General features: G+C 44.6%; 1 protein-coding gene across 8 annotated transcripts in view; it reads left to right on the top strand.

The window, feature by feature from the left end:
• Nucleotides 1-17,885, top strand: part of ART3 (ADP-ribosyltransferase 3 (inactive)) — an 81,024-nt gene that overhangs the window by 51,561 nt on the left and 11,578 nt on the right. For all 8 annotated transcript variants that reach the window (XR_006386768.1, XM_044268105.1, XM_044268103.1 and 5 more), the window contains exons 2-3: nt 192-269; nt 7,221-7,932. Coding sequence is in view for 7 of the 8 variants with exons in the window: in XM_044268105.1 (XP_044124040.1) it covers nt 201-269; nt 7,221-7,932 (781 nt within the window). In the remaining variant the exon portion in view is untranslated. The remainder of the gene's footprint in view (nt 1-191; nt 270-7,220; nt 7,933-17,885) is intronic.

Raw genomic sequence — 17,885 nt, 5'->3', positions numbered from 1 at the left:
ATGAGGGAGTTAGGCCACCAGACAGAACCTCATGGCCCTTTCAGCCATTGGTAATTAACTGATGATCCTTCCTGACCGTCCTGGTGCCTACTCTCACCCTGAATGAAATACATACAGCGTGTCAACCTGCTCTCCTTTCCTAAACCTCTTTTTTAAGTCTGCTAAATTGGAATTTCTTCATTTTAATTTAGAAGAGAAAAATGAAGGCAAGACGTTTTGATATGGTCACCATGCTGCTGGCAGCTCTGATTCTAATGGACATTTTCCAGGTAATGTTGGGAATGGGAAGTATGTAGTCATTGCAATGGGAACTTGATATAATGTTGCCTGAGGAATTTGTGTGGGTTGATGTTGGATATGAGAGTGGCTAGAATAGATAGAATAGGTAAATTAGTTTTTCACAAGTAGCTTTTATCTTTTCATTTTATACATTAGATACATAATAACTGTAGAAAGTTGAAAAAATTAAAATTAGGCAAACAGAAGAAAGTAAAAACCATCCTTAATCCCTCCACTTACAAGGAAAGATTCTTAATCTGTTGGTGTATAGTTTTCTTGGCCTTTTTCTGTGTCTGTGTTTGTAATTTAGAACAATGGGTTCATACTATACAAAGTATTATTTTATTTTGCTTTTTTTTTAAGATTTTATTTATTTATTTGACAGGGATCACAAGTAGGCAGAGAGGTAGGCAGAGAGAGAGGGGGAAGCAGGCTCCCTGCCGAGCAGAGAGCCCGACGCGGGGCTCAGTCCCAGCACTGTGGGATCATGACCTGAGCCGAAGGCAGAGGCTTTAACCCACTGAGCCACCCAGGCACCCCGTATTTTGCTTTTTAAATTACTACTGTACTGTATATCTACGTCATTAAGTATTCTTAAAATATGTATATTGTCCAAATAAGATGACGCTGCAGTGTTTGGTTATATATGCTTTATTGAACTGTATAATGACCATTTTCTCACACCTGGTGTTCTTTTTTTCTGATAAAACTTTTATGGTTTTATTTTTTGTAGTTGAATCTTTAAACGTTCTGTAACTAACATATTTTTATGTAAGATATGAGCGAGCTATCTCATTTGATTCCTTCCCCACGATGTTAACTGACACATCACTACTGAATATTTTCCACTGTTTTGAAGTGCCTTCTTTTTTTTTTTTTTTGGAAGATTTTATTTATTTGTCTGACAGACAGAGATCACAAGTAGGCAGAGAGGCAGGAAGAAAAAGAGGGGGAAGTTGAAGTGCCTTCTTTAAGATATGTTAAGTTCTTAAAATTTTGTTTTTGAATTTAATATTCTGATCCCTTGTCATTAGAATCATTGTGTATTCTGTTGCCTGTACTACAGTATGATTTTTTAAATTGAGGTATAATTTACATACCATAAAAATCCCACCATCTTAAAGTACATAATTCAGTGGTTTTCATAAATATAAATTTATGTGAATTAATTAAGACGAGTATTTATAGGGGCACCTGGATGGCTCAGTTGAGGTTGAGCCTCTGCCTTCAGCTCAGGTCATGATCTCGGGGTCCTGGGATGGAGCCCCGCATTGGGCTCTCTGCTCAGCAGGGAGCCCGCTTCCCCCCTCTCTTTTCCTGTTTACTTGTGATCTCTCTCTCTGTCAAATAAATAAAATCCTTAAATCATAAACATAAATTCACTGTGTTGTACAAGCATCACCACTGTCTCTTTACAGAATATTCCCGTCTTTTCTATCTCTTTACAGAACATTCCCATCACCCCCAAAAGAAGGCCCTGTAGCTACCAGCAGTCAGTCCCAATTCCCTCTTCCCTACATGCGTTGACAGCCGCTACTGCTTTCTGTTTCTGTGGATTTGCGTATTCTGGATATCTCACCGGAATGCAGTCATACAGCATCTGGCCCTTTCTGTGGCTTCTTTCACTTAGTGTTTTGTTTTTAAGGTTCATTCATGTTGTAGCATATACTAGTACTTCATTTCTTTTTAAAGCTGAATAATATTCTATTGCATGGTTATGCCACATTTTGTTTATCCATTTATTAACTTTTTAAGATTTTATTTGAGAGAGAAAGAGAGCATGAGTGGGAGTGTGGGGAGGGGCAGAGAGAGGGAGGAAGCAGACTCCCCACGAGTAGGGAGCCCGAGATGAGGACCTGAGCTGAAGGAGGGCACTTAACCGACTGAGCCAGCCAGGCACCCCTATCCCTTTATTAACTGATGAGCATTTCGGTTCTCACTTTTTAAAGGCTCTTAGGGGGTGAATCATCCTGCTTTGAACTTTCATATACCGATTTTTTTTTAAAGGTTTTATTTATTTATTTGACAGAGAGAGAGAGAGTAGGGATCACAAGCAGGCAGAGGCAAAGAGAGAAGCAGGCTCCCCGCTGAGCAAGGAGCCCGATGCGGGTCTCGATCCCAGGACCCCGAGATCATGACCTGAGCCGAAGGCAGCGGCTTAACCCACTGAGCCACCCAGGCGCCCCTCATATGCCGATTTTTATGTGAACATGTTTTCAGTTCTCCTGGGTGTATACCTATGAATAGAATTGCTAGGTCATATAGTTACTTTATGTTTTCCACAGTGGCTGCACCATTTTATATTCCCCAGCAATGTATGAGGGTTCAGGTACTCTACATCTCTGCCAACATTGATTTTCCTTTTTCTTTCCCCTTTATGATTATAGCCATTCTAATGGGTGTGCAGTGGTATCTCTTGTGGTTTTGCTATGCATTTTTAACATTCTTTTGTAATATAATTTTCATGTATGTTCTGTGAATGTTCCATAATTTGTTTAACCAATTTCTTTTCATTAGCATTTAGGTCATTTCCACATTTTTTGGTAATATTTTTGTATTAACATTTTGCTAATTAAATTTCATTAGTTTGTAGTTTTGTTTCAATGGACAAAAATGTAGGAAGAAAATATAACCAGCGTATTCACCTAGCCTTTTGGACATGTCCCTTAATGTCCAGTCAGTTGTCCCTGAATGGTGGTGGCATTTGTGAACTTTTTCACTGCTCAAGGCACTCACTGTACAGAACACACAATCATCCGTGGCTTTGGGCCAGAAAGACTTAATGTCTAAAATTAGACCTGTGGAGACTGGTTAGAGGCATAGGAAAAGACAGGAACATACTGGGCAGGATAGGATAGGATATGACTCTGATATGCTGTGACTCGGATATGATGTGAGGAATGTGGGAGGTGGTTGCAGGGTGTGATGTCTTCTGTTGAAGTCTTGAGGATGAATCAGTATCAGTGCCCAAGACACACCGTGGTACGTTCTGTGCTGCAGACGAAAATGCATTTCTTGGCTAGGAGATGGTAGTGACTTAATCTCCTAGAGCTCAGATTCCCACTTCAGGAAACTCAATGACTTCCCCAGCGGAATATTCTGTGGCTGGTAATAAAGACAGTTTCTGATGCTGGCCCAGTTTCTTCATTTGTAAAATGATGTTATGAATTGTCTTCCCAACTTTTATAACAGGTGTTAGGAGAAAATTAAAGCCTTCTGAAAGTGCTGCGTAAATATCAGTGGTCTTTGTCATTGGAAACAGGACATTTGTTTAAGAGGACAGACTATGGGGCCAGATGGTGTGGCTTCATATCTCAATTTCAGACAAGTTACTTGATCTGTCTTAGTTTGCTCATCCTTAAAAAGGGACTAATAGTATCTGCTGCACAGGGTTGCCATGAAGATTAAATGAGCTCATTAATATATAGGAACACTTAGTGCTTGGCATACGGACGACACCTGGGGGAAGTTTGTTCGGTCTTAGTGATGGAGTGACCACAGAGGGTGACTGAGAAGAAGATACATAGGAAAACGCAAAAATGAAAGGTGGGTCTGTGTAGCACCAGGTGGTGGTGGTTGTAGGGGGTAAGATGAGTTTGCTCTTGACTATTGACAGTTGGGGGGTCTTTGTGCAGTTCCGGTGGAGTTACCAGGTGGGCAGGTGGTAGTATGTGTCTGCACTCACGGGGACAGGTCAGAGGCATGTAGATGAGAACTGACATCACGCACATGTATATAATTGCCCAAGGGTAGAGTTGAGAGTTAAAAAATAAGTAGCCTTGAGCAATTCCCAACATTTAATGGCTGATAGAGTATGTTGGGTCTTCAAAAGAATCTAAGAGGTGTTGCCTCAGCAAGAGCTGTTTGGGCGGAGGAATGGGGTGGGAAGCCCACTGAAGAGGACTGAGATATGAGTGGGAATGAGTGGAAATGCAGTGGAGATGGCAGGGGTAGATGTTTCTTTCGAGAAGCTGCTCTGTAAGGGGAAGAAAAGAGATAGTAGGAAGCAGATAGATAGCCTGGGATATTTATTTTGCTTTCTTGGGTTGATTCTCTCTCTCTTTCTCCCTTCTCCCTCCCCTCACCCCTGGCATACATACTTTCACACACTCGCACACACACTTTTCAAGAATTATTTGTGGTTAAAAATAAATAAATAAATAAAAATAATTCATGTGGAAGCTGCAACCTTAAGAGCTCCTGACCAAGGGTCTTTATAAAGTTGTTAGCTGCAGTCTCCTGCTTGGGTTGCAGCTTATGCCGCCAATGTACTATTACAAATATAGAATAGTGGAAAGGGAAGATGATGAGGGCATTGTTCTTTTATTTGTAGAAACCCTTAAGTGGCGTCCCTGGGCAGATTTTCTTGTCCTGTGTTTTGATCTATAGGCCAGAGTACAGGGTCTTATTTTGCAGGATTTCTTTTTCTTTAGTGCCCTCAGTTTTTGGTCACACCACTTCGAAGAATGAAGAGGTAGACCCATGAAGAGTGGTGTGTGGCAAAGCCAAGTTTATTGGGTGACCGCAAAGTGATAGTACAAAGCTCCTGAAGAGGCAGGGACCCGAGAGGGTTGGCCTGGGAGTTTCTATGTCTAGGGGTTTGATGGGCTTGTTGGCAGGCTGTTTTAATCTGATTAACCCTCCCTGCCCCGTCACCCAATCAGACTTTGTCATCTATCTATCATGTGGGAAGGGGTGGAGGGCTCTTTCCCGGGTGGTGTAAAATTCTTTTAAGGATGGTCTGTCTTGGGGGCTGGGGTGGGAAGGGTTGTCTCTGCCTGCCTTTCTTCCAACTATTCTTTATTAATTTAGTTCACTTGAATATTTTGCTAGTTACTATGCTGGAAGCTTGGAATTCAAAAGGCAAATGTGACACAGATGCTGCCCTTGAGGATCTTCCGGTATAATGTGTATATTCCTATCATGAAATAATGAAAATAACCCCAGTGTGTTGAAGGCTTAATAGGTGGTAGGCAATGTAGGTAAGGGCTTTGCCTATATTCATTTTTTCATTAGTTTTTTACAACAGTTCTGCAATTAAGATATTATTTCCTTTATCCTCATTTTTAGATGAGAAAATTGAAGCTCAGAAATGTAAAAAGTAACTTTCGCATATCTAAATAGTATCTAGTTATGGAATCTAAACCTAGATTTGTCTGGTTTCAAGCTAGTGCTAATTATATTATACAACCCCACTTACTATGTTACAGGTATCATTTCAAGGTACATTAGGCTTTTTTTCAGTTGTGTGTGACAGAAACACAATTCAAGCTCAAGTAAATAGGGAATCTTGATTCTTATGACCCAGGTAGAATACAGTTTTCAGGTACAGCTAAACTCAGGGCCTTGACTCATGTCATCAGGGCCTCATTTCTCTTCTTTTTGTAAGCCTTCCTTTGTTGGCTTTATTTACAGACAGGATTCTTGATGGAACTATAAAGGATAACTATTGGCTGCCCCAAGCCAGTATCACCCTTAGAGCTTATGTTTGTAGAGGAAGAAGGCTTTTTTCCTCCTCCCAGGAGTGCTCTGGTTTTTAGACCTGCATCACTGGGACACCTGGGTGGTTCAGTCAGTTAAGCATCTGATTCCTTTTGGTTTTAATTAACATATAATGTATTATTTGTTTCAGGGGTCCAGGTCTGTGATTCATCAGTCTTACACAAGGCACAATGCTCCCCACAACACATACCGTCCCAACGGCCATCACCCAGCCACCCCATCCCTCGCGTCCTCCCTCCCCTCCAGCAGCCTCAGTTTGTTCCCTGAGATTAAGAGTCTCTTATGGTTTGTCTTCCTCTCCAGTTTCATCTTGTTTCATTTTTTCCTCTCTTCCCCTACGATCCTCTGCCTTGTTTCTTAAATCCCGCATATCGGTGAGATTATATAATAAATGTCTTTCTCTGATTGACTCACTTATTATGATTAACATAATACCATCCACATCATTGCAAAAGGCAAGATTTTCATTTTTGATGACTGTATGAAATTCCATTGTGTGTGTGTGTGTGTGTGTGTGTGTGTGTATACACTGCATCTTCTTTATCCATTCATCTGTTGATGAACATCTGGGCTCTTTCCATAGTTGGCTGTTGGAGACATTGCTGCTATATACATTGGGGTACAGGTGCCCCTTCGGATGACTACATTTGTATCTTTGGAGTAAATACCCAGTAATAAGCATCTGATTCTTGATTTTGGCTCAGGTCATGATCTTAGGGTTGTGAGATTCAGCCCTGCACCGGTGGGGCTTTGCTGCTGAGGGTGGAACCTGCTTAAAATTCTCTCCCTCTCCCTGTGCCCCTCCCCACCCTGCCTGTTTACATGCTCGCTCACTCTCCTGCGTGCGCGCTTGCCCTCTCGAAAGAAAGAAAGACCCCTACGTCAAGAAAGAAAGACCCCTACGTCGTTGCTTATCATTGGAGCAAGGTGCAGATCAGTTCTACCCAACCCATGTGGGGGAGTCCTCAAAGGAAAATGAATAATATTTACCATTATGTATTTATCATGTACAGTCTTTCCCAGGTGGTATTTCAAAATCATTCGGCAGTCCTAAGGGGTGGAGAAAATCTAGCTAAGAATATTGTTCAAAGCCAGGGCTGCCCCCTGTATCTTCGATTTCACACTTATTCTTTCCTCTGCACCATAAAGTTCAGATGAATGAATTACAGACATAATCATTCCCACACTTCTCATGGCTAACATTTACTTTTTCATACAAAGAGATCACAACTAAGAAAAGTTTTCAGTAACAGCGGAATATACTTCCTGTTTAAAAATCATGCCCAAAAAATCTATATGTATCATGTCCGAAGTTGTTCTAAGTAAGAGAGAGATTCTAGGCAGGGCATGAGGGTATGGGAACAGTAAGGGAGAGAAAATGATATACACCAAATACCTCCTCTCAAGAGCATTAATTTCCTTTTCCTTTTCTTTTGAAGGTGAAGGCTGCAACGTTAGACATGGCGGACAATGCATTCGACGATGAGTACCTAAAATGCGCTGACAGAATGGAAGTCAAGTATGTTCCCCAGTTGCTCAGGGAGGAGAAAGCAAGCCATCAGCTCTTGAAGGATGTGTGGGAAAATGCGGAAGCCAGATGGGAAGCCCAGAAGACGCGCATGTCCCTCCCGACGAGTTTTAAAGACCCCCACGGAATAGCGCTGACGGCGTTCGCTGCCGAAGCTCTAGCGCGGACGCCCTTCTACCGCGTGTTCAGCGAAGCAGTGCAGACGGCCGGCCTGTCTCGGCGAGATTACGTCTACGACTTCCAGTTCAAAGCTTTTCATTTTTATCTGACAAGAGCGCTGCAGTTGCTGAGAAGACCTTGTGAGGACAGTTACGGAGCCGCGGTCTATAGCACGAGCCGGGAGGTCTCCTTCGCGGCCGGAGGGCCCAGCCGGGCCCGGCTCGGCCGTTTCACGCTGGCCTATTCCGCCAGGCCGCAAGCTGCCGACGGCCAGCACGTTCTGCTAACCATCCGCACGTGCTTTGCAGTTGCCATTGAACGTTTTTTTGATAAAGAAAGTGAGAGAATTGTTCTGATACCCCTGAATGAGATTTTTCATGTGTCACAGGATGGGACCAGCAACAACATTATCCTTCGAAGCACCAACAAGACCTGCAGCCATTACGAGTGTGCTTTCCTAGGCGGTGAGTGTCTCGGCTCTGTCCGTGCTTGTCTGGTAGGGAAGGGGCGGGACCCTGAGACCCAGGGAGAGGGCAGGAAAGAAACTGACAGTTGTTTGAGAGGAAAAGTGACATTGATGGTCCCTGGCTCCTTCCAGATCACTAGTCCCCCCCCCCCATTTTAATTTTATCAAAATAATACATTGTAGCACTCTGGAAGGTTACAGAAATAAACCACTATAAGGCAGTGGTTCTCAACTGGGACAGTTTTGCCCTGGGGTCATTTGGTAATAACTGGAATTTTTAAATGTCACAGTCATCCCAAGTTGCTACTAGTAGCATCTAATGGGTAGAGGCCAGGGACACTGCCAAACAGCAATGCTTAGAACAGCACCCCGTGACGAAGAAGTACTTGGCCCATAACCCTGCTTGTAAGGCTTACAATGAAGAATAGCAACTCCTGCCCCATTGTTCCCGATCTCCAATTTTCACTCCTCAGTGGTATTCATTTTTAATTTTTCAGCTAAAATTAAAAAAAAAGATTTTATTTCCTTATACGAGAGTGAGAGCACAAGCAAGGTGAGAGGTAGAGGAGAGCGAGAAGCAGACTTCCCACCAACCAGGGGAGCTGAGGTAGGCTCGGTCCCAGGGCCCTGCGATTATGACCTGAGCCGAAGGCAGATGCCAAACCAGCGGAGCCACTGAGCTGCCCCTAAGCTAAAGTTTTTAACGATATGCTTCAGCATGTTATTTCTTGATTTAAAAATTTTTAAACCTCATCAATTACATCATCAGTAACTCAGACTCTCTGGTATTTCTGTTGCACCAGTCTTAACCTGTTGGGTTTATTGATTCATGTTTGCAGTGGGACTGTTGTAGCTGTAGGCATCAAGCCGGGTTCGAGACAGAAAGGGAAGAGGCATGGCAGCTCAATCTGCCCATTTAATCAGGGAAGTAGAAGCTTTCCCAGAAATTGCTAGTCGATTTCTGATTATATGTCACTGACCAGAACACCTACCTGATAATCCATAATTTGAAGAAAAGCTCAGAAGAGAGGAAATTAGCTTTTCCAACCTCTCTAGTATAGGGAGGCAAGGAGAAGGGACTTAGGAGTTGCTGTCAGGTCAGTAAACCAAATGTATCTGATAGCTGCCCCGCACTCCTCCTCACTGTTCGTGCTTTCTCCTTTCCCAGACTCCTGGCGTCAGAAAGCCTGGTGCCTTTTTATTTACTTATTCACTTATTTGTTTATTTAAGATTTTATTTTTTTTATTTGAGAGAGAGAGCACAAGCAGGGGGAAATGGCAGAGGGAGAGGGAGAAGCAGTCTCCCCCACTGAGCAGGGAGCCCCATGCGGGCTCAGATCATGATCTGAGCCAAAGGCAGGTGCTTAACTGAGTGAGCCACCCAAGCACCCCCAGACTGGTACCTTTTTAAATCTCTTTTTTACCCTAGATTATTAGTTAGATGATTTTTTCTGTTTCTTTAGCTTTTTATATCCCTTCAGTATTTCACTCCAACTCCTTCAAAACATAAATCTCTACTTAGTACATTCAAACATAGCAGATTCTCTCTCTCTCTTTAAATATATTCCTTCTGGATTCCTGCCATCACACTAATCTATGATGTACTCTTTAGGCCTGCTGAATATCCTAAAATTTCTCCTCATAGCTGTAGAGACTTTCTTTTGTTTCTCCCCTGTGAGGAATCCCCTGTACCTTGGATTTTCTGCTCTTTCTTGAATCACTTCTTTGTCAAGGGTTTGTGTTCTCCAGAAGTTTTCTGAGAAAAAGGGACATTGAGGGAAAATTTTAAGACATTGCATGTCTGAAAAATCTACCTGTAAGCTTGAACAATACTTTGCATAGGTTTGTATTTCTCTTTTGGAAATCATTTTCCTTGGGATTTTGGAGATACTCCTTCATTGTCTTCTGGTTTCTGGTGCTGCTGTTGAAAAGTGTGAAGCCATTCTAATTACTGAAACTTTGAAGGAGACCTTGTTTTTTCCTTTGGATGGTATTAGAATTTTTCCTTGCCCCCAACATTCTGAGATTTTATGTTGTTCTGGCTTAGTGTCTAGGGGCGAAAGGTTAATAAAACCCTTTCTCCTTGCTCCTGTAAAAATGGCCTCCCATTGATCTTCTTTTTTTTTTAATACCTTTTTTTAAAAGATTTTATTTGTTTGTTTGACACAGAGAGAGAGAGAGAGAGCGAGAGACCACAAGTAGGCAGAGAGGCAGACAGAGAGAGAGGGGGAAGCAGGTTCCCCGCCGAGCAGAGATCCTGATTCGGGGCTCGATCCCAGGACCCTGAGATCATGACCTCAGTCAGGTGCCCCCCATTGATCTTCTAACGCAGTTTCTCTGTAATCTACTGAAGGTGAAGTGACGGCTGCGTAACCACAGAACACCGCGTAATGGCAAACACAGCCCTTCACTGGTAAAATGTATCTGAGCTGGGAGAGTTGTGAATAAACTACAAATACCCGGGGGAAGCCAGAGCTTTGGGCATTCCTGAAGGTGGTGTGACGTAACGCTCGTGTTTTTTCTTGCTGAGTCCTGAGCTACCCTCACGGACCGGCATGAGAGATGCTGTCCTCATGTGGCATGGGGCTGCTGAGCTAGGATGGTTCCTGCACCCCCTGTGGAAGCTTGTCCCCTTGTACCTGAGCCGTCATTTTGGGAGAACAGGCCTGGATTGCTGTGAGGACTTGCACTGAAGGACTATATCTGAGTCCGCCCTGCTGCTGAATACTGTGCTGTGTTTCTTGCCTTGCGTTCTTCTGCAAAACCGAGTAAACAAGTGAGAGGAGAGCCTTTGGGGTCTCGTGAGTGTGGTTGTCTAGCGGAACCCAAAACCAGGGCTCCTGATCAAGCAGGGCGGGTATCGCAGTAGGGCCTCGGAACTGGATAGACTTTTAGACCTTGACTGCTTGTGGCCAAGGCACTGTGGGATTAGAAGAGAACCGGTAGGAAAGCGCTGATGAGATACCGTGCGTGGCTGGGGGCCAATCTACTTGAGATTTAATGGCAGAAGTGTTGTGGCCATTGAGATGCCTGGGGCACAAAACTTAAGAAAGGTCCTTACTTTTAGGTCCTACACTTGTACCATCTGCAAATTCGCATGATTCTAAGAGTGAGTGCCTTTTTAAATTTTCCATTCATAGGCACTTCATTTGCCTCGCCCCTGTCCGGACCTGAGTTGCAAGTGACTGAGACTAACTGTTCACGTTGAGAGGGCAGATGAAGACTGAAGCGATTAAATTGTATTAAGAGGAAAAGTGCCCGTTCCCTCACCAGCCATATAGTGGAGCTGACCCACACCTAAGCCAGTTAGAGCTGACTCCTACCAGTTAAAGGAAGCTGACTGAGGTCACACGTCTCGACCCGGTTCCTCGCGCGCCACAGCAGCTTGAAATTGGCCGTGGCTGAGAGCTTTACCATGGAAATCATGGAACAGTACAAATCAGGACCCCACCACCCACCCCAGAACCTGTTCAACTAAACTAACACATCACAGCCAGGAGGCCAGTTACAGGCTGGCAAAACCCTTCCGCTCTGGTGCTGCTGGTGCAGTCAGCCAGATGCCGTTGCGGAGGCTCTGGGTATACGGGAGCCCCGGCCGCGGTAGACAGAGGCCAAAGCGGTCACTGGTTGGTGGACAGAAGGGGGCGGTGGAACCCAGAGTTGTTCGGGGGTGGGATTGCGGTGATCAAAAGGGATGGAGCCATCGGGTTGATTGAGAATGAGCGGGGCTTCGGTTGGAGCTCCGTGAGGGAGGAAGGAGTGTGCACGCGGCCGTGGTATGCCACAGCGTGGCGGAGGCCACAGTCGGCAGAGGCCGTCCCAGCAAGTGAACGTCCGAACCAGCCGCAAGCGGAGACCTTTGCGGCCGCTCACAAGCACTGTTTGGGGAGTCCTGACAGACCGCTGCACGCCATTGCGTTCATTTAATCCCAAACTGTAATCTACCCGGTGTCCTCTGCTGCCATCTGGAGACCGCTGCTGGGATCGCAGGGCCAGAAACGGAAGTACTCAAACTTAAAAACTTAAGCCAGTACTTAAAAATTCAAGCCAGAGGATATAATCAAAACTTTGTTCCATTGTGACTGGATATAACTCTAGATGTTGTTTCTAAAGGGGATTAAAAAAAAGTTGTTTCTAAAGGGGATAAAAAAATTACACCAAATTTAGTGCTAACGCAGTCCTGTGTTAATCGTTTTAAACTTACTTATGATTTCCAAGATACCTAATTTTTGTAAAGACCCACACTGAGTTTTTACCTGAAAAAATAAGTCCTTTGGTTAGGATGGTCAAAAATTCTCATCTTGGTCTTAATCCAAGAATATGTGAAAGAACTGTGAGTAAATGGCAACAAAACCCTGTCTCCTTCCTCATGGAGAAATTACTGCAGGTTAACCTGCTGTACTGCTTTCCTAGAAAGCTTGATTAAAGGTGGAATGTCAGTGGTATATTCAGGCTATGTTCTCTACTTTTAAAAAAGACCCCATTTGGAAAACTGTACATGGCTTGGGAAGACTGTAGATGAATTATAATACCTGGTAGAAGGCCATAGCTTTGGGATTCCCTGGACCTTATAGTGCAGACACAATGTACGGTGTTACTGGAGAATGAAGTCGTAGAGTATACACACCATATTTTGAACCCCCATCATTTTACTGAGCAAGCTGGGCATAGGTCATCTGGCATTTTGGCCAGTGTTTCTATAGAGAGGGGCCAGGCTGCGTACATGTAAATATATCTGCATATTAGCAGTCATGGCAGGGAATGGCAAGATTCTCTGGCTGGAAACTTGGCCATGTTGGAAAGGAGGAGCCCCTGGACTCCAGTGGCTGGTATTAGTCGATTTTGTTACTCTTACTCAGACCTGTTGAGCCAGCTCTCTGCTAAGCCATCAAAAGGGAAAAGAAAGTAGATTTACAGGGCGAAAGAAGATTTAGAGATTTAGTTTTTGTAAACCCACGTCTAACTCTTGAGGGCTCATTAAACATAAATATCTTCATTGGTTCTAACGGTCTTTATTCGCTTTCTCTGGGAGCAGTGAAGTCTCATTGCTGCTGTCTGAGATTGGCTGGTACTGGGACATCAATAAGATCTCATGTAGACAGGCCAGATAGGACATGACATAGTTATCCCCAGGAAAATTCACAGTGTGAGTCAACACCTAGAGCAATTTGGAAGGCTGTTCAGACTGTTTATCTGTATTTATAGCAAACGAGAGCTCTTCACCATCAGCTTCCTCCAGACTTTCCTCCGCCAGACTTGTTCATCCCTATGAATCCGTTAGGATTCACCCAGAGAATCAGAATCCATAGAAAATATATAGGAAATGTATGTATTAAGTCACTAACTGCAGGGAATTGGCTTAGTGGTTATGGGGGCCAGCAAGGCAAGTCTGAAATCTGTAGGTCAGGCTGTCAGGAAGGGCAGGCTGGAACTTTGGGGTGAGCTGAGGCTGCTGTCTCCAGGCAGGATTTCTTCTCCTGGGAAGCCTCGGTCTCTGAAGGCCTTTCAGTTGATTGAATCAGGCCACCTGGGGTCTTGGCTAGCTCCCTGACTAAGGTGACGGGTTATAGACTCTTACCACACCTACAGAACACTTGGCCAGGCAGCAGCTAGGTTAGTGTTTGGGCAACAGTCAAACTGGGTAACTAGACATCTGACATAAATAAAACTGACCCTCACACCTCCATTCGTTATCTATCACTGCATAACAAATTACTCCAGAATTTAGTGGCTTAAAACAACATTTCTTATTTCACAGTTACCTTGAGTCAGGAACCTGGGTGTAATGTAGCTGAGTCTTTTGGGATCTTGCCATCTCATGAGGCCACAGTCATCATAAGACTCGACTGGGAAAGATCTGCTTCGCAGCTCGCTCACATGATCGGTGGGTGGATGCGGTTCCTGGTAGCTTGTTGACTAAGGCCTCAGTTCTTCCTGGCTGTGGACCAGAGGCCTCCCTTATTCCCAGCGACATGGGCCTCTCCACAGAGTATCTCACAGCAGGGGAGCTTGCTTCATCAGAGAACAAGGAAGAGAGAGCAAGAAAGAGGGCCAGTAAGTCAGTCTTTGCAACCTAGTCACGGAAGTAACATCTCATCACCTGTGCTGTATTCCGTTTGCGAGAAGCAAGTCACTAGTGCGGTCCACTGTCGAGAGGAGAGGATTATGTAAGGGTGTGAATACCAGGAGGCAGGGTCATTGGGAACCCTGTCAGAAGCTGCCTACGGTAATCCCAACCCATTACATCGTGTCGCTTCCTCTTGGGAAGGATCCAGACTGGCTCTCCTTTTCCCAGAATGATGAGTTCCACAGTGACCTCTCTGGCAAAGGAGACTAGCTACAGAACCGCTCAATGTGAGCCCACAGTTTCACATACTGGAGTTTTGATCTAATCAATATGACCTATTTGTTTGCTGGGCTTATATGGAATATATATTCACGTACTGAAGTAAAAGCAGGTTTTCCATAAATGTCCATCCACTGAGGTCAGAACAAGTACGCCTACACAAAAAGGAGGCGAGTGTACTAGTCCCCCAGTGCACCTCATTTTTTAGCTCCTAATTCCTTGGTGCTTGGGAACTCAGCCAAGAGAGGTTAGCGCGGTTGAAGGCTGACTTCTAAATAGTGGAAGACAGCCGGCCCAGTCAGCCCTGCAGACATCTTTACTGGGGAGGCTGACAGAATGTGTTATTGGAAGTCCCAGTCCTTTGCTTGTAGAGCCAGAAGCCGTAGTAGAGACCGTGGCCAGACTCCAGACGCCTTTCCTGAGACGCAGTCCGTGCACGCGAGCAGGTCGGGGTGTAGCAAAAGACTGACCCTGAGCTGGGTTTGCTCTGTTTGTTTCCGCGGAGCGGGGCTGCACGTGGCTTGTCTTCAGTAGGGCAGTTCTCAGTGTCTCGGTGGCCGGTCATACAGCCGTGGAGCGTTAGTGTTGCCACTCATGGAGGTCAGTCAGTCCCCAGGTGGTGCGAGGACCCCTGCCAGGGTCACATCTGAGGTTCTGCTCCCTCCTCGCCAGAACATCCAAGGCAGTGGACCAGTTACTGCTGCAGTGGACGGAGGCGGCATTCCGTCGAATTGACCCCACCAGGGTGGGCTCTTTCATTAGAGAATTCGCTCTTTCCCGGTGTGAAGTCTTGTAGGTAAAGCCCGCCATTGAGCTAGTAGTTTGGGTAAAGTAGTAAGTAAGCTTTCGTGGTGTCTCACGCGGAGGCGCTCACATTTTCTCGGTTCATGGTGTCCCTAAGTATGTCCAAAGGCTAAAAGAAATACCTGAAAGCTCCATTTATTAAGTGAAGTCAAAAAACTCAGTAAGCATTATGTTCATGTAAGTATTATGGACATCTTAGTAACTTTGAGAAAGTAATACACAAAAATTAAAAAATATATTATTTCATTCTTAGCCGCAATAACTTGCTACTGGGATATGTATGTGCCTATTAGACACTGCACAGCTTCTCAGATCTTGGATCAGATTAGATACCACCTTATTTGCTGATTCACAACGATTTTCACATATATTTGCTTTTTTAAAAAATAATTGTTTGCTTTTTTAATCACAGTTGCTGAAAACCCAGCCTTGCAAATACATGATGTCATCAAACAGAATGTAGCGTGGTGTAACTCTGAAACTGCATTATACCTCGAGCTAGTAGTTCTTGCTGTGTCTGACAGATACCCCGTGTATCTGTGCTTGTCCTACGATTTTAAAATATCCCTTGGGAGCCCTGTGAATTTCGGCCACTGTTTGGAAACTACAGGCACCTGTTTGTGAAAGTGGTGGAGGCTTAAGCAGCCTGGTTTGGCTCTTAACTGGAAGTCAGATTTCCATGTGATGGAACTTTCAGGGTTTTATCCTGTGGGACTTGAGAGAGAATCCATGGCGTGATCAGATAGCGTGTCGGAGAGTCCGGACTTTGCTTGCAGCGCAGGCTGGCCGTAGCGGCCCTGCAAAGGAAGGCAGTGCTCGTGTGCGGAAACCCAGAGGCAACAAACCGCCTTAGTCTTGTTGCTGGAAGTTCCAACCAGCTGTGAGCTTGGTCACAGACATCTGTAATTTCATAGGATCCGAAGCAGATCAGGAACCCCACGAGAGGACTTTATTTACTCTTGTCTGGACTGTTTCTGAGTCTTCTTACTGTAGAGCTCGATGCTAAAATGACAACTTTGAAGGTTTTCCAGTGTGACTGGTGGAACAGTCCCGACTCTTACTCCTGTGGGTTCTTTTCGTGGCCTCCCGAAGTTTCCTCGCATGTGTAAGCTGATCCGTATTGTGCTCTGTACTTGATCTCCAGAGCTCTCTGTGCAGCTAGCTACCTGCTCTTTAGGACTCTGTAAAAATCAAATTATCTTGGTAATTCTTTTGTGGAAAAATTTTAAGCTATTCCATGGTTATAATGTCATTCGAGTTTTCTACTGATTCTTGAGTTATTTTTGGTAAAGTCTGCTTTTCTAGGCACTTGTCTTCTGTTTTAAGCTTATTGGCCTAAAGCTAGTCATAGTAATTTCTTGTTTTTTTAATACCTACCAAATCTCTGCTTATATTCTCTTCTTTCTTTCCTTATATATTATATTTCTGCCTTCTCCTGTTTATTTTTGGATCCGTGTCCTCCTTTGTTGCCCTGTTACTACTTTAGAAAGGCAAAATAGTTTACTTTCTGCTGCTGAAACACTAATGAAAAATTAAATGCAGAGTCAACTAGGGAGGAGAAAGGCTGTCTTGAAGAAATGGATCTGTGTTAGACATTAGAGGAGATCCATCCTCTCCTAGTGACAAGGCTCTCAAAAATGTGGTGCGTAGGGACGCCTGGGTGGCTTAGTTGGTTAAACATCTGCCTTCAGCCTAGGTCAGGATCCCAGGTCCTGAGATGGAGTCCTGCATCAGGCTCTTGGCCGAGAGGGGAGTCTGCTTCTCCCCATCCCTGCCGCTCCCCCTGCTTGTGCGCTCGCTCGCTCGCTCTTCTCTCTCTCTCTCTGGCAAACAAATAAAATATTTTTTTAAAAATTTGATGCATTAAAAAAATCACTTAGAATCCTTTTTAAAATGCAGATTACAAGGCATCACCCCTAGAAATCCTCTATCAGTAGTCCTGGCTAGGGCCCAGAAATTTGCAATTTCAGTAAACACCCACATGATTCTGAAGTATGTGATTAGAAGGCTACACTTTGAGAAACCCACTCTAATTGATGGTACAGATGAAAGCTAAAGGCTTTAAAATCCCCCAGTGTCTTATCCCCTGGGTGAATCTCTCTATCATATCAATAGTTCTCTTAGTCACACCTTCCCTTGCTTAGCCCTCTGAGTGAAACTTGCACCCTTTGCTCTCCTGCTAATGCAATATTTTGTATTGGTCTCTGGCCTTTTTTTTTTTTTTTAAATTTCTAGCTTAGCTAGACACCTGAGGTTAGCCTCAGGGCACCATCCAAATTCTCACAGATCCGTACCATTTCCTGGACAGTGGAAACTGGACCAAGTCACCGAGATTCTTGGTTCAAACTCCACACACGGAGCAGGATCTGAGAGCAGATTACCGAAAAACACATCTCTGGTAGTGAGGACAGAGCTCTTAGGGATTCTGCCCTTTTACATGGAGAGATTCATCCTCAGGTAGCTGAATATCCAGATTGGGTCAGTGAGTCAGCCAGACCTGGAGAGGAGACCACAGAGCCCTGGGCCTTCTCAGCATCCTGGGAAGCCCTCGTGGCCCCTGCTGGCACCAAATCTGAACACCCTCCCGCGGGAGTCCGGGCCTTCATGGCTGCGGGGCAGGCCGGCGCTGTCCCTGCGCGTCATGCCTCAGAGCAGTCCCGAAGCGCTGGTGATTTTTGTAGAAGGCCCTGGACTTAGCAAGAGGGTCTGGGGCCTTATAAAGATATAGTGTTAGAGGCCATATTATGCCGTATTCTTGCTTTCCAAAAACTGAGGATTTCCTTACTATATAGATCAGTGTT

The sequence above is a fragment of the Neovison vison genome, chromosome 11 (genome assembly GCF_020171115.1).
Source record: "Neovison vison isolate M4711 chromosome 11, ASM_NN_V1, whole genome shotgun sequence".
Classification (NCBI taxonomy): Eukaryota; Metazoa; Chordata; class Mammalia; order Carnivora; family Mustelidae; genus Neogale; species Neogale vison.
Note: the sequence above shows the minus strand (reverse complement) of the source record. Positions and strands in the feature narration are given on the sequence as shown.